Raw genomic sequence first — 22,713 nt, forward strand, 5'->3', positions numbered from 1 at the left:
TTAAGCGAGCTTTATCGAAGCACACGTTCGAGTCTTTGGGCGAATGCTAGGAATACGCGTAATGTTCTTTTCTGTGAGCTGAAAAGTTGAACGACTATAAAAGGCGTTTGTAGAGGATCTCAAAGCGGAAGAAGAGGCAGATTATTTAATACATAATATCTTCCTTTATAATATATCTAATATCCTAATAATTAGATGAACGTAATACAAATGTTTAGAATCAGAAATTATCTGTTTATGTAGAGATCTGTTTGATGCAAGATCTAAAATCAATCAAATCGGATTGTATGGATTGTGTATTTGTCTGTGTTAATCCTTTGACGTCGATACCAACGATGTATATAGCGAATGGCGGTTATCAGCCAAGATTATGAGCACGTACGCAAATAGACTAGAATATTTTGCAAAAATGAAATGTCTTGGTATGGTACGCTTGAATCTATCTATCCAAGTCAAAATAAGTATAAAAATCGCGTGGCAATCAACATATTTAAAAAAAAAAAAAAAAAGAAAAGGAGAAACAGATGCTTCTGATTGTTTAGTGCATTTTCATAAAATCTTCTAAATGTTTAATTCTCATAGAATAAAAGGGAGAGCATACGTTTGAATCTCAGCAGATTTTATTAATTCTTTGAAACCGTAGCCGTATGATAACTGATAGCCGTATTAAGAAACTGTTGTCATTCGATCCGACTGTATTTATTTGAGATTTATGATAGTGAGCTCGGGCTCGAGGCGACAATCAGTCGCCGAACGTAGCCGCGGTCAAAGGGATGGACGTTTTGTCTAACAAAGACATGAAGTAATTCTATAGCTCTTCTTAAAAGAAATACTTGGGACAGGGCACGACGGTAAACGTTTCAATGGTTTCTGCCCCGTGGCTCGCCACACGCAGACTTTGTCCTTCGGGTAAGATGATTGCCAGATGCCAACGCATCTTCACAGTATATGTTTAGCTGGGCGAGGACCGGCTACGAATATTAAGTTTCAATTATACAAAGTCTTTCAAATAGACAAATAGCCTGTGCCCCAACTACGGGAAAATAAGAGAAATCTATCCTTCCACGAACGACGCTTCCCGCTAGCAACTTTTCCCAAGGACAGCTAATATCTTTCTCTAACCACCAACATGGAAATTGACCAATTAACAACAACGTCAATTTCCCTCACCCTTCGAACGAAGACTTTTCTCCGCGAATCCGGTGATCTCTTGGCACTCTCATGATCGTGCCCTTAGGCACACCCATTATAGATTTCTTCAGCGACAGCGTCACCGCGACGGAGAGCCACTCTCTCTAGTGCGGTCTCATCGGCAATCGACCTGTCTTTCGTATACGTAATAATTGCCCCTTGCTCTAACATACAGTATAACTTAGACGCTAACGAAGGGTAAAGTTCGTCATCCCGTTGACCGCGGATTCGTTATTGAGCCTAGGATCATTGTCATTTGCTTCTCGAGTATCTAATTATCGCGATTATTTGTCCAATTCCATCATAGTCATATTTGCACTAGTAAATATCTCTATTGCATGACGATCACGTCTAGCGCCAATAGGGATTCGTTTCACGCCCTTAAATCTAACTCTAATCTTAACGCCAACCCGACATATATATATGTCGGAGATGGAAAAGCACCGGAACCTCTCCTTGGATTCTCGGGAATACCGTAATGTCGTAATTTAGATTAAACAAATGTCGCTCCGATTGTTCGAGGTTTATGATAGTGAGCTTGGGCTCGAGGCGACAACCAGTCGCCGAACGTAGCCGCGGTCAAGGGATGAACGTTTTATCTAACAAAGGCACAGAGTAACTCTACACCTCTCCTTTAAAGAAATAGCCGTAGCGACACGTGGCAGTAAATATTTCAAAGGTTTCTGTTCCGTGGCTCGCCACACGCAGATCCTATCCTTCGGGTAAGATGATCTCCAGATGTCAATATACCTCCGCAGTATGTTTAGCTAACTTAAGGACCCGCAATAAATCTTAAGATTTAGTCAAGCAAAGTTCTTCATTTAGACAAACAGTCCTTGTTGCAACTACGGGACGATAGGAGAAGCCTATCTTCCACGAACGATGCCCCCGTCAACAACCTCCCCTCAAGGGCGGCCAGCAGCATCTCTTTCAAAATGCCGATATGGAGATCGACCAATTAGCAACAGCGCTAATTTCCCTCACCTTTGGAACGAAAGCTTTCTTTGACGAATCCGAGGATCTCATGTCCTTAGACCCACCCATTATAGTTTTCCTCGACGGCATCATCGAGACGGAGAGTTACTCTCCGGTACGATCTCGACGACGATTCAAGTAACTCTCGGATACGTAGTGATTGCCCCACGCATTAACATTGAATACAACTTAGAAGCTAAAGAAGAGTAGAGTTCGTCATCCCGTTGACCGTGGATTCGTTATTGAGCCTAGGATCATTGTCATTAGCTTCTCGAGTATCAATTTATCGCGATTACTTGTCCAATTCCAACATGGTCATGTTTGCACTAGTAAATATCTCCTCTATTGCATAGTGATCACGTCTAGTGTCAATAGGGATTCGTTTACGCCCTTAACCCTAACTCTAATCGTAACGCCAACCCGACATATATATATATATACATACATATATATATTTTATACATACATACATATATCAATTTTTATACACACAATTATACATATTCATTTTCATTTAATATTTTCATTTAATAATTTAATAAACCTTCGTCCCGCAAAGGCAAATAAATTCACGCATAACATTTCTCTTCAGCGGCATTGTTCTAGGATTGTATTTGTTGAAAGAAGGATAGCATTAAGCGCTGGAATAAAGAATGACGAATCGTTATTCTTTAACCATCGTACTTAGACACATATTTATTGAGCTACTTGTATTTTAATCGAAGTCTATTATCCTCCATCTGTAGGCGTAAATATTACTGCCGTTGTTAATGTCATTTTAAGTTTTACTACTGGAAAGGACATTTAAGTTTGATGGCAGGCAAGTCTACTGTTCTTAAAGCTGACATTTAGACATTTAAGATTTTTTGTGTCGTTATTGACAAAAATATATTTGACTTTGCATATCTAAAATAAAGGATTTGCGTTATCTAAAATAAATAGATCATCTTTCTTTAGAAAATTCAATGTGATGAAATTAGAATATGAGATAAAAGAAATACTATGCATATGATTTGATTGAAATTTTGAAAGTGTATAGACCCTGTTTTAGAAATATGAGTATTAATTCGGTAGACTATAAATTTATATTACAAAATTAACTGTTTTCTACTTTTGTTGTACTTTTCTTCTACTGGATTTCTGGACATTTTATTGAAAATGCTGGAGATTTTAAATCAGTAATTAATAAAGTGAATTCATAAAATAACTTTTAAACGCATTGCTATCTAAAGTACAACTTCTTACGTTTTTAAAAATATATTCTTATAGTTATTGAACGTACTTGAACGTACTTGAATCTTTACGTGTATGGTTAAAATATCTTGTCCGCATTTTATTCAGTCATTTAAAATATCAAAGCAAACTTATTTCAAGTGAAAAATAATCCTTATTCCTATAAGCAGTATTCATTACAAGAACTAATTTTACATATATAATCGTAACAAAAAAGAAACATTAAACAGGCATTTATAGTTATTGACATTTATCTTTTGTATGTTCATTTACGAGGAAATGGATTTCATATTTTTAACTATTGTGTACATGTATTGAATCTTATTGTTCTTCTTAAAAATTAAATGAATACTCATAATCCTAAAACATCCTTTCTATGTTGTACTAGATATATATACAATTAAAATGTGTAATAATGTGAATGATAAACTAGTTCGAATAATTATTTTGCTTAAACGTAAGTTAATTGAAATCAGATGAATGTTATACACGCATTATACCGTGCATTATGAACTATTGATTGATTGATGCTCATATTTAATTATTAACGAGAAAATTAGAAAAATCAAATTGAATTTAATCTGTCCTTCTTATATTTATTAAGATGAGTTCTGGGGCTTGAAACACTCGAGATTAGAAATTTTGATTAATGTTTCACATTATGACTGGACGCTTGTTGTAATATCTTTTGTACGAGATACACTATACATACACAAGATCAAAATGGAATTTCGAAACGGTCGTATCGTTCAACAAAAATCTCTTTTATCTTTGATCCTCTTCATAAAAATGCAATTCTCCTTTACAGAACATCATATAACATTTATTGTACGATATATTGTTCAATTATATTTCGAAATTTTCAGCTTCGAATCTTTGTTTAATTATACTGTAGAATTGAATATCATGCGTTATTTAAATATAGAGATAGACTAAACTTTTGTTCACATTTATTAAAGCTGTATCAACTGAGATGCTTAAATTTGCGAAATTTCATGGACTTTTATATTTAATTTTTCATCATGAATCCCGCTTTGCGATACAATACATATTAGATTTATAATATCTTAAATTTACAGTACCAATGCTGATTTTATCTGAAACTATTTGTTTGCAAATGATATCTTTCTTCGTTGGAATTACCCTTCACTTATAAATTAATAATTATTAACATTGAACAGTATTGTTAAACTTCAATAAAAATAGGATCGATAACTAAATGTTAGTTAAAGAAACTTCCTATTACAGGTATAACAAATCATATTGAATTTTGTTTAGAAAACAATAATAAAAATGGGTGTCTTTTTGTGAAAATAATTTACAGCATATCACTCGACTTATTCATATAAGAGATATTAGTTTGTTTAAATACCCTGTTGCACCCTTTTATTCATTTTCAACCCAATCTTTTCACAACATTAAAAAATATTTTAAGCCTGAAGAAAAACACGAAAAACTTCTTATTAGCATGATTTCATGCTAAACATCCTCTTAAGATATTATAAATCTTTCTTGTTTACTAAAACCAAAGCCTAACTGAAATATACGAGTATCGCAACAGGATTAATCGTAATACATGATTAAATACAAGCAATATGTAAGCTATATTTTTACTTTTTACTTCAGAAATAAATATTTCACCAGCATCGTCTTTGGCTTAAGGAAAATAAACTTGTGAAATTTAATTTAAAGCTTCGTAAAACATGGAAATGTTGCAGGATAACAAATCAGAAAAGATATATTAAATAAATCACAGTTCAGGTATCTATAACATGTGATTCTCTTAACAAATCTGTTTCATTCATCAAGCAACTGCAAAATTTCCGTAAAATCAGAAGCGGTTTCACAAATTATAGGCATTCGTAAACATGATAGATAAGAGTTAGTATCGCGGCGTTTTAGAGTATCTATGAGCGTAATATGGAAAGTAAAAAGATGTATAATAAAAATAGTTCACTTTCCAAGCTATCACTAACATTGTAACGAATTATTATACATATAACGGCAGAAACTTTCCATGAATATTTTGTTGAAGCTTTTCATGAATTTCAAGATGCATTAGGCTGTCTCAAAAGTTTCTTTCGTTTTGTTCTATTACTACAAAATAGATCATACGTAAATCGATAAAATAATATAAAACAAAAAGTGTCGTGCATCTATTATTTCCTTATGAAACGAAAGAAACTTTTGAAACAAATGTAAATAGGAATTATAAGATGCTTATTGATTACCATCGGTATTTGGACAGTTAATTATGTATTGTATAAATAAGTCACAATATTTTTAGTAGGAGCATTTTTATCCCTAATCAATCATATGTTTAAAAATACTCTTTACATTGTACATTAGTTTTTTGCTATGTGTACGTCTGCAATAAGCATCTTCTAGCTTCCATATATATATTTCCAAATTAGTCTCAATTTTTACCGGTGTAATCATGATAGACACGTCTCGTTACATTGAAGTGAAGGGAAGAAAAACACTTTTCATTCAAATACGTAAACACATAATATTCATAAATTTATAAGAACAATTTTGTCCGTAGGTATTTGGTAGCGCAATTGAGAAGATGTTTTTTTTTTATTTATTAGAATATTTACAATCAATTCTCGTTGAGAATTTTCAGTAACTTAGTTTGGCGTGATACAATGACATGGATTATAATAGTTTTATATTGTTGGTTCTAGTAGAAACTAAGGATTTAATCTAGAGGGTATTTTCTTTTTAGTCTGCGGATCTGGTCCGTCGTGTCCAGTAGTTGGGTGACTAGTGGGTTGTGGTGGTTGTTGACTCTTGTGTTATATCTGCTTCTGGACTTGTGTATTTCATCTTTGACTGTAGGTATCTTGAGGTCACGGTTGATTGTTTCGTTGGTAACATACCAGGGTGCATTTAATAGGCATCTTAGCGTTTTCGATTGGAAGCGTTGGAGTATTTCAATGTTGGAGTTACTTGCTGTTCCCCATAGCTGGATTCCGTAGGTCCAGACAGGTTTTATTACGGCCTTGTAGAGGGTTATTTTGTTCTGTATGTTTAGTTTGGAGCGTCGGCCCGTGAGCCAATAGAGTTTTCTTAGTTTTTCCTTTAATTGCTTTCATTTCTCTGAGATATGTTTTTTCCAAGTTAGCCTCCTGTCCAGGGTCATGCCCAGGTATTTTACGGAGTCCTTGCTTGGGATTATTGTGTTGTTAATGGTGACCTGGGGGCAGGTTTATTTTCGGAGGGTGAAGGTTACATGAGAGGATTTTTTTCGTTTATTTTGAAGCCCCATTTTTGGAACCACTTTTCCATGGTGTCGAGACTTCGCTGGAGAGTGGATGAGGCAATTGCCGGGTCTGCGTGGGTAGTTAATAGTGCTGTGTCGTCGGCAAATGTTGCTATTGTTACCTCGTTTGATATAGGTAAGTCGGCAGTGTAGATGGAGAACAGTAGGGGTCCGAGGACATTACCTTGGGGTATGCCGGATTCTATTGGGAATGTTGCGGAAGAGGCGCCTAGGCATTTAACTATGAATTGTCTGTTGGTTAGGTAGGATTTTAAGATGGAGTAGTATGGATGGGGTAGGATCTTTTCGATCTTGTAGAGTAGCCCTTCATGCCATACTTTGTCGAATGCCTGTTGGATGTCTAAGAATACCGCTGAACAGAATTTTTTCTTTTCAAGGGTTTGACTGATCATGTGGGTTATGCGGTGGATTTGCTCTACTGTTGAGTGTTGTTTTCGGAAGCCGAATTGGTGGTCAGGGAGTGGTTTCAATTCTTCTAGGAGTGGGAGGAGACGATTCGTGAGCATCCTCTCGAATAGTTTAGACAGGGTAGGTAAGAGACTGATTGGGCGATAAGAGGTGGTTTCATATATTGGTTTACCGGGTTTAGGGATGAGGGTGATTAGTGAGATTTTCCAAGCCTTGGGAAAGTGTTGAAGGCGGAGGATAGCGTTAAAGATTGATGCGACGAGTGCAATCCCTTTTATGGGAAGTTCCTTGATTGCTTTATTTCCTATTAGGTCGTGACCTGCTGCTTTCTTGGGGTTTTGGCGACTGATTGCTTCTTTAATCTCTGCAGAAGTGAAGGGCTCAATAGGAGGGGACATTTGGAAGGGAGTGTGCAGGTATTCGGTAACGTCTGCAGCAGCTACGGAGGAATGTGGTTTGAATACTTCAGACAAGTGTTTGGCGAATAGGTTGGCTTTTTCTATAGGGCTACGCGCCCATCCGCCTTGTAGGCGGCGGATTGGAGGTATTATTTGTGGGGGGCGCGAGTTTCCTGGAGGCCTTCCATAGTGAGTAGTTGGAGTCGGCTGTGGGGGACAAGCTGGCGAGATATTTGTGAAAACAGTCATTATTGTAGTTTTTTATGGTTTTGGATAGTTTTCTAGTTGCGTTGTTTAGTTTGCGTTTGTCCTCCGGTGTTCTATGGGTCTGCCATACTCTTCTTAGTCTACGTTTTTCTGCTATTTTTTTAAATATGTACTGGGGACTATTCGTGTTTGCTGATGGACGTTATTGCCGGTGTGGAGAAGCGGATAGCGTTTATTATGCTCGTGTTTAGGTATTCCGTGGCTGCTTCGATTTCTTCATTGGTTTTTAGTGAAGTTGACGCTGAAGTTGTGTGTGTGAAGATTTCTCTAAAGAGCTGCCAGTTGGTGTGTTGGTTATGAATGGAGCCATTAGGTGTATTCTCGATGATAGTTGAACTGATTGTTACTATCACGGGGGAATGGTCAGAGGATAGATCAGCCGAGGAATTGATTTGGACGTGTCTTGACGAGATATTTTTAGTTATGAGAAAATCAAGGAGATCGGGTATTTTGTTTGTGTCGGTGGGCCAGTGTGTGGGTTCGTATGTGGTAAGGTAGTTGAGGTTGTTGGTGAAAAGATATAGAATGGATTCGGAAATACAAATAATTCCCTTTATTTAGCACACAACTGTTATACATATATCTTATACTCTTAAGACCTCAAAAACCTACTCGCACGCACGCTTGTTGTCAACCGACTCTTCCAGATACTTCTAACGACTGGCTCTTGTCTTTTGTCTCAACCAAGACCCGGACGTCCTCTGATGCTTACACACACATTCACATGTACAGTGTAAATGTATCATATTCCCAACAATTGTATTGGAAAAATTTGAAATGGATCGGAAAATGTATATGGAAGTTACAGCACCTTTCTCGAAAATTATCGATAGTTCAAATATCAGGTTGTACAACAAAAGAGTCTTTCGTTTTATAAGAAAATAATAGACGCACGACGTTTCTTGTTTCCTTTATTTTATCGAACTACGTACGTTCCATTTTGTTCTATTAAGGTAAAGACCACGACATTTGACAGATTAGCTGTCGTGTTTGTATAAAGATGCATTGTCGTAAAAGACATATTCGTAGAGGAAAGACACTTTTGGGGCAACCTAATATTTGGCTGAACCTGACAAAACTGTACGCTTGTAATAAATCAAAAAAAAGCCTGCTACGCCCTTTCGATCATTTCAGCTCGAGTTATGTGTGGGTCGACCCAATTACGTTCTTACAACGTTAGAGAATACCTTCGTTTTGAAGAAAATGAAAAAAGATCGCACATTTTCGTTTCAATTTTCATGATTAAACCTCTTCTCCCAACGTTACAAATATGTTTTATTATCGTTAAAATAGGGACAGACTCGAAAGTACAAAAATTGAAGAGTCGCAACTGATGTAACGAACATAATCACGATAGTCGTGTCTCGTTACAGCGTTAACGGGATTTCAAAATGTTTGGCATAATACGCGATCCTACGCAAAATTTCCGCCAGCTCAGTGAAGTTTCGGCTATCCGAGTCTCGTATTATACGATGTGTTTCCAGCTTTCTCCTAACTGCGCGTTTTTTTTTCGAAATTTTAACGCCGGCACCGCGCGAACAAAGTAAATAGATTAATTGAACTTTTAATCGATCAAATAGTCAACTAAACTGAAACGCACGTACGATGTTAAGTTATCGAAATCAATTTTACGATTTTACCGTACGAACGCCGGTATCATCCGACCTTTCGGTATTTTCCGAGTTTTCTATTGTTCGTGTGATACGCGTCACCTCGGAACGATCAAGATTATGCGAACACTTTCGCAAGCCATAATAAGATTACAGAAAAATGTACTTTGCTGTGAATACACGTTTCATCGGAGGAATCGAAATTTGTACAGGACGAAGTAGCGTCGTTCGAACGAAGCTGCGATAGACTTAAAGTTGGGCTGTACAATTTCTAGATTTATATTAATACTATAGAACGAAAAGACCCAGAGCTCTATGAACGTTCTAAGAGAACGGATCTCCTTCGGCGTAAATGGCGCTCCTTATCGGCGAACGGTTACAATATCCTAAATCTTTCTTTTCGACGGTTTCCACGTCGATCGAGAGAAACTATTCGTCGAAATGGACTATCCGTGGCTGATCTATTACGGTAGAAAGTGAAAAAGAACGTAAACGAAGGAAATGGCTGACATAAAGGACGATAACTGTTAATTTAAACGTAATAGAAGAAAAGAATACGACGTATTCGTTAAAGGATATTTAAGACAATTTAAATTAAAATCGATTTTCACACGACGTTCTTCGATTTTTTCCAGAACCAGATTATATCTATGATAACGTTTCGATAATATCGTTTTATGCAAAAGAAAGCCAATTATATGATTGAAGGAAGAAATTTGGATCAACGTATGGATATTCTTCTATTTCGTTGCACGAGTTGCGAATAACCTGTCGAATAATGATAAAGATAGAAACGAATATGACAAAGGCATAACGATGGAACTAATATTCAGAATTTCGTGCGTTTAATTCCTCGAAAATTGCACTTTTAAACGCATCGGTCTCGCAGTTCAACCTGCCGGGAACAAAGAATTTTATCGGAAACATCGTTCTAACATTTCAATTTTACAAACGTTTCGCTCTGCTTCGTTAAAATCTGCGCGTATTTGGTAGATAGAAAATTATGCACATACGTTAAAACGTATAACGCGCAACAGGCAAGGATATACGCGTACGCGCTGCAAACGCGTTAAAAGCGAAAAATATCGCTGAAATTATTTTCCCATAATAAAGAAATCGTCGGGCCTCTTACGAATACAAAAGATAATTCGTTAAGATTATAGTGTCTATTAATTTTACCATAACGAGTTTAACAGAGCTTTCGAAACTAAAAGCTTTATCACAGACGATAAACCCTTTGAGTGCTGAATACTCACGGCCTATGTCGTCCGTACGGACGGCGCGTGTCTAGCGCTGACGATCGCTGTGGACGGAATACTTTTTCGTTAGACTGAACTCTGTTGATTAACTATTCAAAGCGCAAATCGTAATAAGTTACAGTAGTTTAAATGATTAAAATGAAAGAGATTAAATGATTCAAGAGCGTTATATTTTAGTTATTTTTAATTATTTATTATAAACATTGAAATTTACAGTTAACTAGAATTTTGGTAATAAACTAGAAAACTAAATTTAGTAAATATGTAAAATCCCTAGAGTTCATGTAGGATAGGGATTCTTTTTGTTTTACGGGTGGCACGACAGGCTGTGTTTAACGGAGAGATCGATACGGACGAGCAGTTGAAGAAGTACGTGTTCCCCAGACGGACGGACAGAGAGTTACATTAGAGAGACAGACAAGGTTATAGAATAGTTGTTTAAGATTGTAAAGACTGAAGATTTAAGATTTAAAGACTGGAGAAGAAAAATCGGTAGCTCAGGACGTTCAGGTAAACATTGCACCAAAGACTTATAATTTCCCGTTTAGATAATCATCGTTATTGATTGTTATAGACGCATATTAATTGTTGTTCATTTTTGTATTTTATCAAATCATTTCATAATAAAAAAAACTCGATTTTCAGACTTCAGAATCGATCCCTGAATTATCCCATTATTCAACCATATAAATCGATTTTCGCCACGTCATGCCACTGAGAGTTAACCTACGCGTCGTCATGACCGAGAACGCGAAAGGGGAGAAGATAGAGAGTATAAAATATACAGACAACAAATGACCTAATAGGAGTATATTTAAATATATTATGCAAACGTTGGACAACGTTATGTTTTGTTAATCTAACAGGATACATTAAAAGTACATTATCAAGAAAGGGGATGTGGCCCGTAAGCAAGTATGTTCTTCTCGATATGACCATCAGACAGTACCTGTGATGCGGTTATCCCGGACGTACATTGCGGAGTCGGTAGAGAGCGTTTCCTGACCTCTCGCCAGGGAGACAATAGATGAGGATTTAAGGGTGTCGAATCGGGATCCATGCAACGCGGAGGCGACTCGTTCCTTCGCCCTTCCTCTTCCTCTTCGCCCGATGTGCTTTCCTCTATGACGGTTTGAAGCTCGCCATAGTTTGCCTTCACATTCACATTCGGGCTTCTCATCTTGATTTAGGCAAATTCTCACTTGAACATAAATAAAACGTTTCTTCGTTGAAACCGTATCATAGTGGAGAACGATCGAACAGTACAAAAGAATGAATAAAAATAAGTCACATTTTTATTAATTTTCTTTTGTATCTAAAAACAAATCTGATAGATTCAAAGATACAAGATCTTCCGATCTTCCTTTATTGCACGGACGAGCAGTTGAAGAAGCACTTGTTCCCCAGACGGATGGACAGAGAGTTACATTCCAGAGACAGACAAGGTTATAGAATAGTTGTTTGAGATTGTGAAGACTGAAGATTTAAGATTTAAAGACTGAAGGAGAAAGATCGGTAGCTCAGGACGTTCAGGTAAACATTGCACCAAAGACTTATAATTTCCTGTTTAGATAATCATCGTTATTGATTGTTATAGACGCATATTAATTGTTGTTCATTTTTGTATTTTATCAAACCATTTCATAATAAAAAAAACTCGATTTTCAGACTTCAGAATCGATCCCTGAATTATCGCATTATTGAACCTTATAAATATAACACGAGTTAATAATTTAATTGTGTGTGAAAAATTCAGTGATTGGGAAAACTAAAAAAACCAGATGTAGAGTTTTCTTACAAGTGGTGACCACTTCAACAATAACGAGGTACTATTGGCATTTGTTTACTGCCGTAAGGAATGCATTTATATTTATTTCACACAAACGTAATAGTATTACTTCTGCATAGGTGTTCGGAAAAATTGAAAAACCCATACATGCGTCCTTAGTCCATGCCGAGCACTTACAGAAAACGCATATATATGTCCTTAGTCCACACCGATAGCTTTCGCCAGACACCTCTATGCGCCCACAGCACTCAAAAGGTTAAAACACTGTTCTTTATATCATTTCCCTATTTATAGTTGCGATATCGGGAATAACTTTAAACCGTTTTACACGTCGTTTACTCGATTAAGTCGCTCGTAACGATATTTGTCGTGGAATCTCGCAAAGAACGTAAGGCACACGTAACGATTCATCGATAAATCGGTTAACGACGTTGTTACGATTATCACGAACACACCCGTTAACGATATTTTTTCCATTTTCAGGTTGTTCGCGAACGAAAGGGAATCGTCTCGAGAAAGAAAAATCGCTTATAAGTATTTGAGCACATCGAATTTTCAACGGTCGGTAAGTATTCGTAACATCCTACAAAAGTATTACAGCCATCTCGATCGTTTAATTCGATTAAAAACATTTTCGTTTTTAGAGAATTTATTCAACGGTAGTCGTTCGATGTACTAGGTTGTCCGAGAAGTTTCTTTCGTTTCATAAAATGATAATAGATGAGCAACAATTTCTGTTTTATTTCATTTTATCGAATTAGGTGCGATCCATTTCCTTATATCTCTATTATTATGTTCGTGCATAATTCGATAAACTAATATAAAAGAAAGGACATCGCGCGTCTATTATTTCTTTATAAAACGAACACAACGTATTAAGTTGCCCGAAAAGTGTCTTTCTTTCGCAAAAAGAATTTTTTACAACAGTGCACCTTCGTACAAACGTGAAAGTAAGTCTGTGAAATATCGCGGTGTTTATCTCAACAGAACAAAACGGATCGTACGTAATTCGACAAAATAATATAAAAGAAAGAACGTGCGTCTATTATTTCCTCATAAAACGAGAGAAACTTTTCGGACAACCTAATAGTAGCGGTACAGCAAGAATAACCTTTCAGAGGCGAATCGTATAGAACGGATAAAAAGAAAAAATAGGAAACTAGGAAAGTAGAAAAAAGTCGGAGATTTCATGCGAAAACGGAGAAGCGCACTAGCGCGCGACGAGTTTTCCAAGCGTTTTATCTACGACAAATGCAAACATCATTTGGCTGAACATCTGACAGCACAGGCGGTATGACCCATGTTGAACCATGTCGATCGAAACGACGAAAGGTCACGCGTTAGCCTGCGTTGACAAAACGGTGCCACTTGAGTGGAATCATGCGATTTCTCTTACTGTATCGTCGTTTGATCCTTCCGTCGATTCTAATGGAAAATTGAAATTTCATTTCTGTTGCTTCTTAACAACACGACATAACGAGAAATCGAACGACTCGTTGTTATTTCATTTCGCTCTATCTCCTCCTTTTATTTATACATCTTTCGAAAAGCTATCGTCGATAGCGTTTTTAAACAGTTAACCGCGTTTCATGAATTAAACAGGTCGAGAAAAATGTTAATCTCGGTGTGTTTCATCTGTCGTATAATATAAAACATTACCATTTACCATAAAAATTCCAAATTTTAGTAAGAAGCGCTAAGAATGTTATTTAGTGGTTCGCTTTGTCAGTAAAACTGAAAAATTGGATTTGTTCCTTTGTTATATCGGTTATTCCCTGTACAACGTATTCCTTTTTATAAACTCAGTTGATTATTTTCACCGATATATCGGCTATGCCCGAATTGTTGCCCGAATTTACGCAATTTTGTTTGCTCGCAAATTGAGTGGATGTTTTACTGCGTGTGTCCGGTATTCCCCGATAACGATCGAAATATAATACAGAAAATATAATGCGATTCAGTTTTTTGGTCGAATGTGTGTTGAATAAATTATCGAATATGCAATTCCACGAACACGAGCTTCGAAAGTTGCTCCACCATCTACGAGTTCGACCGTAAAACCTACGCTTCCTATCAAAAAACATTTCCCCAATTTTATACCAGTTATATCATTGATCGAATCCACTTCACGTTGCTGGTGTTAGATTTGCCAAGTGCCACTTTGTGCGATATTCTGTTTCGAGAAATACCACACTGGGAGGATCCACTGAATTTCTTCTATCTTTTCACATTTTTCTTGTTTACGAATTTTGTTATTTTGTTACAATTTTAACATTTTATGTGGGAAATAATTCATTTTTTCGAAGAAAAATGTAAGCCATCGTCATTTTGGTTTAACGTCGTCGTAAAACTTATAACAGGAACACGTAACACATTTTCTTTGTGTTCGACGTATATACTCGTCGTCGTTTATTTTTATTTGCATTTTATTCACGTTGATTTCTAAAACTAAATTCCACGGTTAACTGGTTAACAGTACATCGCGCTTCGTGAATATTTCAATTCACTCTTCTATGCTAAGGAATCGTACGAGTCATCTGATGCGTCATTCGTCTATCATCTGACACGGACGAAGAAAGGAAGAATTTCTCGAGATTTTACGCAGAACGAAAATTTGTTTTTCGATATACGCTACAATTTTGTTTTTCTCATAGAGATTATACGAGAAAGTAAAATGTACTGTTGTTCGTTTTATTCCGCGCGATTCTCAACTTTTATAATCTCGCGTAACGTAACAAAGCATTGCAAAAGGAAATAAAAAGGTGGAAAAGTAAAAACTGAAAAATACGTTGCACGTAGAAATTTCTTACGATTTCTCTTCAAACTTTGAACATTTGGATTCAAATTAACGCGATATAGTATCATTTACATGTACAGTTTAGTTGATAACAAACCAACAGCAAACAAAGCAATGTTTATCGATGTTTTACGAAATTTATTTATTACACGACTTATATTTGTGTGACTTTTTCTTCGTAATTTCGTAATTGATTGTTATTCTGGGTGTTTAGATATTTTTCATTCTGTCCACAGTTTCCACTCGGTCGTATCTTCCTTTCGTTAACAAACTTTCTCGAGTTTGAGGAAAATATGAGAGAACCGTTACTTGATATGCAAGTTTCTTTCTTCGAACGTTAAAAGTTCGAAATTTTCTTAAAGCATCAGGAGTATTTTCATTTGTCGAAACGAGGACGAAATTGGGGTATAAAACTTGGCGAGCGCTGCAGCATCGAGAATTAATGATATTGTGCTTCAACTTAATTTATCGCCATGAAAATGCTGGTCTGCACTTAGTCGACCACGAACTTTTACTATTTCGGACTTTTTCCTCCTAATATTTTATATTGGGTTGGCAACTAAGTGGTTGCGGATTTTATCATTAGGTGGCACTGACAAAATCCGCAATCACTTAGTTGCCACACCAATATTATCGTTCCATCTGAAACTTCTATTATTTAAAGCATCGTATTAAACCTTGTGTCCGAGTACAATGTTTCCAGTAATATTATACAGGTTGGTTGGTAACTGGTGGTACAAACGGAAAGGGGGTGATTCTACGCGAAAAAAGAAGTCGAAAATATAGAATAAAAATGTTTCGTTTGAGGCTTCGTTTTCGAGAAAATCGACTTTGAATTTTCGCTCGGTACGCGTGCACTTTATCACGTCTCGTTATAACGGACCTCACTGTACATCGTTGTCTCGATGGATATTATCGCAGTTTAAGTTTGTTTTTGCCGTAACGGAAAATTAGGAATACATAATGAAATAACATGAAGTAATCATAAAGTTTATTATTACAAAAATTGCTGAAAGTGTTGCCCATTCTGTCCAACACATACTTCTGCTCTTCTAATTAAATTTCTATGAACACTTTCTAACGCATTCGTTTGTTTTAAAGTATGAAAGGCTACAATAATCTTTTCTTTCAATTGCTCGAAAATAAAACCTCGAACGAACAATTTTTATTCTATATTTTCGATTTCTTTTTTCGCGTAGAATCACCCCGCTTGTACCACCAGTTACCAACCACCCTGTATATTGGGTTGTCCGGAAAGTGTCTTTCTTTCAAAGAGACGTCTTTTTCAACGACGCATCTTTATACAAACATAAAACCTAATCTGTCGAACATTGTGATCTTTAGTTTGATAAAACAAAACGGATCATAGGTAATTCGATAAAATAATATAAAACGGAAAATGTGCATCCATTATTTCCTTATAGAACGAAAGAAACTTTTCGGACGACCTAATAGTTTCGTATTGCCATAAACGGAGAAAATTCGAACTTTCTAAGTAACGTAAACTAAAACTCGAAATTCGTTAAAGTAAAATTGAGGAAAAATCAAATATTGTGCATAGTAACTTTCTAAATTTTTATGTACAATGTTCGTCGTAATAATATCAACGATAGAATATAATCAGAAGAGTACGCGTGCGATAAATTCGATCGCGCGTTTAAAAAGAAATAAATGAAAATTTCAATAAGAACGTAGTTGGCGATTTAATAGAATTTCAATAGAATTTCAATGATGGACAAGAATTTCGTTATTTGTCCGGTAACGTCGTTGTGTCCATTTTCGTAAAAGCCAGATTACGATTGCACGTTTTTCTCGATTCGAAGCTTCGTCGAGTTTAATCCGGCGACCGGTTTAGGCTACAGTATGTTTCAAATTTCCAGCCCTTTGTATGCAGAAAAATCATTCGGCCCGATGAACCGCGTGAAATGTAAAAGTTCACTGATTCAGCGAACAAAAATAAATCGCATGTAATATTAAATCGATATCGTCGACCTGAGGGCTAACTTTCTCTTTGGAATCTCATATCTTGGACACGTCGAATCAAACTTTCGAAATTCGATATTTCCACCGATTCAATGCTACTCGTATGACTTTGATATTTGTCGATACACCCCGGTACACGTGTAACGACATTTGCGACTTCGACGCATGGAAAATCCGTCTCGTAAAATGTGCGCTAGCCTGTGCTGAACTGGTGAATGATTGCCACGTTAGAACGAAGTAGCTTCAATAAATAATTGATATGCAGCGACATAAAGAAAGTAGTGGCAAAGTAAAAATTTTAATGTAAATCTTTCGATGGATTCAAAGGCGTAATAAAAAAAGGTAATAAAAAGATTTCGAAGCAGAACTAGATTATTTGAAATTCTCTGACGAAAATGCTACGATAGAAGGTCCTTTAGTGCGGAAATTACGTTACAGAATTTTTTCGAATGGAAAGAACACAATGTAGTTATTGATTTTGAAGAACGTTCCATAAAATATTGAGTTACTTAAGCTGCTTATATTTTGATTTTTGTAAATAAGCAAACGCGTATTGTTTATTATTTTATTGTTAACTTATTTATTCCATCTTTTCTATTATTCGTTATTTAATATTAAAAGTTACACTTATTTTCTTAAAGTTGATTCATATAATTATCATGCTTTCCTTTATGAATTAATTGAATGTTAACGCGTCGCGTAATTTATAAGTATTAAGAAAAATCGTTTATTCGAGTACATTATTCACCTGGTGTAATGTCACTCAATTAAGAAGCACGAAAGAATATATTCTTGTTCGATTTATCACGAAAAATAAAATCTTGCACGTGTGTACAAGCTGTTGGTTTCATCCAAAAACTACGACGCATGGGATAGAGAAACAGATATATATGCAAATGCACGTAATATATAAGAGAAAAACATATGTACGAGTCCATAAATCGAAGTACGAACTGAAAAGGGAAATTTAAATTTTATCGAAAATTCTACTTCTAATCGACGTCTGCGTAAGATACGAGGACTAGCTGTTGGCGAGATACGGAAGCAATTTGTAGGTTCGAAGGGGAATATCGAGAAACTGGTGGAATACGCGAAGCTGTCGCCAAATTTTAACGTCTAATAACTTCCAATGGCTGTCTGATATCCGCACGGTAACATTTCCAACGAAATAACGAGAGCGATTCGCAAAAGAAAATATCGACTCGCAACATTCGTTCTGGGCACGTGCTGCGTGAGCGCGTCTGCGTAATCCGTTTTTAACGGGCGAAAAAGTCAGTGTTATTGCTAAAGCGAACGTACTAGGAAAAAAGTAGCGAAGCGTAGAACTTTAAAAATAAAACAACATTTTTCCACGCTATATTCTTTCTGATATTTACGAAGCCTTCGTGTGCCAAAAGAATCTGACATTCTAATGTGACAATAAACAGGAAATCTTTTAAGCAAAAAGAAAAGAAAAATACATATATCCCGAGTTCTCATTGGGATTAGGGGCGTGTAACGAATCTTCATTTGGATGAACCATTGTTGTTATACGATATGGATGATATTTACTGGTACCGATATGGTACAGAGTTTGACAAGTAACCGTGGCAATTAGATACTCGAGATGACAATGACAATGATCTTAGGTTCAATAACGAATCCACGGTCAAAGGGATAACAAATACGTCTTCTTCCAAAGTCTAAGTCGTACTGAGCTTACTTGTCCACAATTCAAGTGTAACTCAACTTACTTGTCTACGATATAAGCAGAACTCAACTTACTTGTCTACAGTATAAGTAGAACTCCCTCAGTCCAAATGGAACTGCACTTATATACTCGTCTCTGTACCCCTCGGGTCAACTATATTTTTAAGGAGATCTATACAATTACTCCATAGCGTTGTTAGGTAAAAACGTCCATGCCATGACCGTGGCTACGTTTAGCGACCAGTTGTGTCACTTCGAGCCCAAGCCTACTGTCATAAATCTCGGGTAAACATAGTCGGATTAAATCACAAACAACTACTTCTGAGTTTTATTATTTAAGTGCAGCTATAATAAAAAGTCTAGACTAAAGTATTGGGGGTCTTCCCAAAAATTCCAAAAGAAAGGCCCCGATGTCCTTTTATCTCCAACATGTATATAGGAGAAATAAAATAGTATAGTAATTTTTTAATTGCACACTAAATTAGTATTAAATTCCATACGATATTTTCAAAGATCTTGTATCTTTGAATCTATCAGATTTGTTTTTAGATACAAAAGAAAATTAATAAAAATGTGACTTATTTTTATTCATTCTTTTGTACTGTTCGATCGTTCTCCACTATGATACGGTTTCAACGAAGAAACGTTTTATTTATGTTCAAGTGAGAATTTGCCTAAATCAAGATGAGAAGCCCGAATGTGAATGTGAAGGCAAACTATGGCGAGCTTCAAACCGTCATAGAGGAAAGCACATCGGGCGAAGAGGAAGAGGAAGGGCGAAGGAACGAGTCGCCTCCGCGTTGCATGGATCCCGATTTGACACCCTTAAATCCTCATCTATTGTCTCCCTGGCAAGAGGTCAGGAAACGCTCTCTACCGACTCCGCAATGTACTTCCGGGATAACCGCATCACAGGTACTGTCTGATGGTCATATCGAGAAGAACATACTTGCTTACGGGCCACATCCCCTTTCTTGATAATGTACTTTTAGTGTATCCTGTTAGCTTAACAAAACATAACGTTGTCCAACGTTTGCATATGTTGGGAATATGATACATTTACACTGTACATGTGAATGTGTGTGTAAGCGTCAGAGGACGTCCGGGTCTTGGTTGAGACAAAAGACAAGAGCCAGTCGTTAGAAGTATCTGGAAGAGTCGGTTGACAACAAGCGTGCGTGCGAGTAGGTTTTTGAGGTCTTAAGAGTATAAGATATATGTATAACAGTTGTGTGCTAAATAAAGGGAATTATTTGTATTTCCGAATCCATTCTATATCTTTTCAGCATAATATATTTAAAGAAAAAGATTGATCGTACCTTCTGCTCTGAAAAAATAGCTCTGTTTATTATACATTATACATTATACATGTGTATGGGAATTAACTAGTGTCTATATAGTTTCACACTGACAAAATAGTTTCGAGTTACTTGAAAATAGTTGCTTGATTCAAGCAACTGTACGCGTTAACAAAATAGCTTCGAGTTATTTGAAAATACTTGCTTCACTCAACTGCACACATTAATAAAATAGTTTCAAGTTACTTGAAAATAGTTGCTTGATTGAGGTAACTTGACCAATCTGAATCATCATAAAAACTTGGAAGAATATTTCAGACAAAATTACAGGTTCACATTGGCAAAATGATTTTAACTTACTTGAAAATAGTTGCTTGATTCAAGCAACTGTACACGTTAACAAAATAGTTTCAAGTAACTTGAAAATAGTTGCTTGATTCAGGTAACTTGACCAGTCTGAATCATCATAAAAACTTGGAAGGATATTTCAAGCAAAATTACAGATTCACATTGGTAAAATAATAGGTTCACATTGACAAAATGGTTTCGAATTGCTTGAATTCAAATCGTTTGACGAAGCAACATGACTAATCTGAATAGTTTAATTGTCATCTTTATCCAAGACTCGCATAGTCAATCGAGCCATTCGGAAATCACATTGACCAACTCCAAAATTGAAAAGTAGAGAAAAGTAATTACAAGTATCGCAAGTGGCGAGACAATATGCGATAAAAGTGAAAAGATGAGCGTGGCGTTAACCTCTAAGGAACTAGAGGTTTTGTGAGAATCAATCGTGTACTTGGACGATGAAATTGCGAAATTATGAGATTGTCCAAAGATGAAGTTGGTCAATTTGACTTTCGCCAGGCTCGATCGTCACTACGACAGTTCTCGCGTATCGAAACTATCTTGATGTTTGTGTCGACAGGTGAGACGAATGAGTGATCGTGGCGGAGAAGGATCAGGACTGTTACGCCGCGCAACACATCCGCAGTCCATCCCGCGCGGCGTGACAGCCAACGGTCTACGTGCCGTCCTTCGAACCTTCCTTAGGCTTAAGGACCCACCATAAAGTGAAATCCTAACTGCATTGTTCGCACACATGGTTTGAGTCAATCTGTCTGCCAGAAAAGACTTTCTAATTCCAGAAGTGTTTTCAGCTGGTTCTTTAGAAGGGTCCTTGGGTTTATTACGTGCTCTTAAGAATTGCGGAGAAAGCGGGTAGTGGCCTAACGAAAAAGGCGGAGATCTCCCTAACGGAAAATCCGAGTCTCCCCATAAACAATGTCGCCTAGGACCCAAGTTAGTAGGAGGCTTTCTCCTCCTATCTTCCTTCCCAACATTGGTCATAACCAATCAGCATCGCGGATCATTGCCCTCACTTTCCTAACTGAAAATGTAAGCAACGAATCCGCGTTCTTCGGTCAAAGGGCACACCCATACCGAGCTTTCCTCCGCATTCACATTAGAATAAAACTTTAGAGTTTGATCGTCTCTCACGGTGCCTAGAGTTCCTGCATTTCCTACAACTCTCACCGTTCCTACCTCTCTAAGAGTTTGATCGTCTCTCACGGTGTCTAGAGTTCCCATAATCCCTATAACTCTCACCGTTCCTATATCTTTCAGAGTTCCTTCATCATTTCTCAAGGTGCCTACACGGCCTAGAGTCTCCTAAGGCTCTCACATTATCTAGAACTCCGACAGTTCCTATAACTCTCAAGGGCCTAGAGCGCCTAAAGCTCTCCTTCTCTCATCCAAGACTAACCCTTCTCTCGTTATCTGTATCTTAATCAACGGTGTTACTACTTTGTGTGATTGTATAAAGTGTTGGAAATATACATTATTATAACTCAGTGACTACCAGTGTTATACCGCATCAACCACCCCGATTATCCTAACCGAAATACGGGGATCGAACTATTCGTGGTGTCGATTATTCTAATCGTAACGAGAATTTACGACTCCCGTTGGCGCGTATTCTAACGACCGCGTCTCCCCGCGATAGCTCGAAAATACAAGGACCATCGCCGAGGGAAGCTACTTTCCTGTCCACCCTCTCTCAAACATCGGCTCCTCAGCTAGGTGGCTAAAGACATTCGGTCGTTACGATCGAAACAGTGTCACCGACTTTGTTTGGCCGTAATCGTCGCGAATCAATCGCCGGTTTTCCTCTTGGAGGCGTGACCAGAATATTGCCGAGTCGTCGAGATCCAGAGTCTCTAGAATGTCCGCACCACCGAGCGGTAGAGGAAGTACGCACAATCTTCAGTTGGACATTATGGACGACATCGCAGACCTAAAAGCGAGGAAGGTAAGGATCTTTCGTTCATTTTAGCCGCTCTATCTCCGCTAGTTTGCAGACTAAGAAAAACCGAGTTTAAAGTTGACGAACTTCTATACGATCGTGCAAAGTTAAGATTTGAAAGAACCAAATATTCGTTGCTTTACAAATATACGTCCGTACAATCCGATTTGATTGATTTTAGATCTTGCATCAAATAGATCTCTATATAAACAGATAATTTCTGAT

General features: G+C 36.9%; 1 protein-coding gene and 2 long non-coding RNA genes across 5 annotated transcripts in view; 2 read left to right on the forward strand and 1 right to left on the reverse strand.

The window, feature by feature from the left end:
• The window catches only part of LOC125384873 (A disintegrin and metalloproteinase with thrombospondin motifs 3-like), a 26,889-nt gene extending 5,612 nt beyond the window's left edge, over positions 1-21,277 (forward strand). The window contains exons 6-7 of one of the 3 annotated variants that reach the window (XM_048404967.1): positions 12,900-12,981; positions 19,549-20,011. In XM_048404967.1, coding sequence (XP_048260924.1) covers positions 12,900-12,981; positions 19,549-19,551 — 85 coding nt within the window. In that variant the 3' untranslated portion in view covers positions 19,552-20,011. Of the gene's footprint in view, positions 1-12,899; positions 12,982-19,548; positions 20,012-21,111 lie in introns of those variants that run through there. The other 2 variants (XM_048404968.1, XM_048404969.1) reach the window with 2 other exon arrangements.
• On the reverse strand, positions 9,275-10,664 carry LOC125384904. Its single transcript, XR_007223754.1, has 2 exons — positions 10,625-10,664; positions 9,275-9,829 (listed from the first exon to the last, which is right to left on the reverse strand). It is a non-coding gene; the product is annotated as an uncharacterized LOC125384904 (long non-coding RNA).
• LOC125384878 lies at positions 10,922-12,308 on the forward strand. Its single transcript, XR_007223717.1, has 3 exons — positions 10,922-11,137; positions 11,273-12,160; positions 12,296-12,308. It is a non-coding gene; the product is annotated as an uncharacterized LOC125384878 (long non-coding RNA).
• Positions 21,278-22,713: the final 1,436 nt, after the last annotated feature.

Source organism: Bombus terrestris, chromosome 4 (assembly GCF_910591885.1).
Source record: "Bombus terrestris chromosome 4, iyBomTerr1.2, whole genome shotgun sequence".
NCBI lineage: Eukaryota > Metazoa > Arthropoda > Insecta > Hymenoptera > Apidae > Bombus > Bombus terrestris.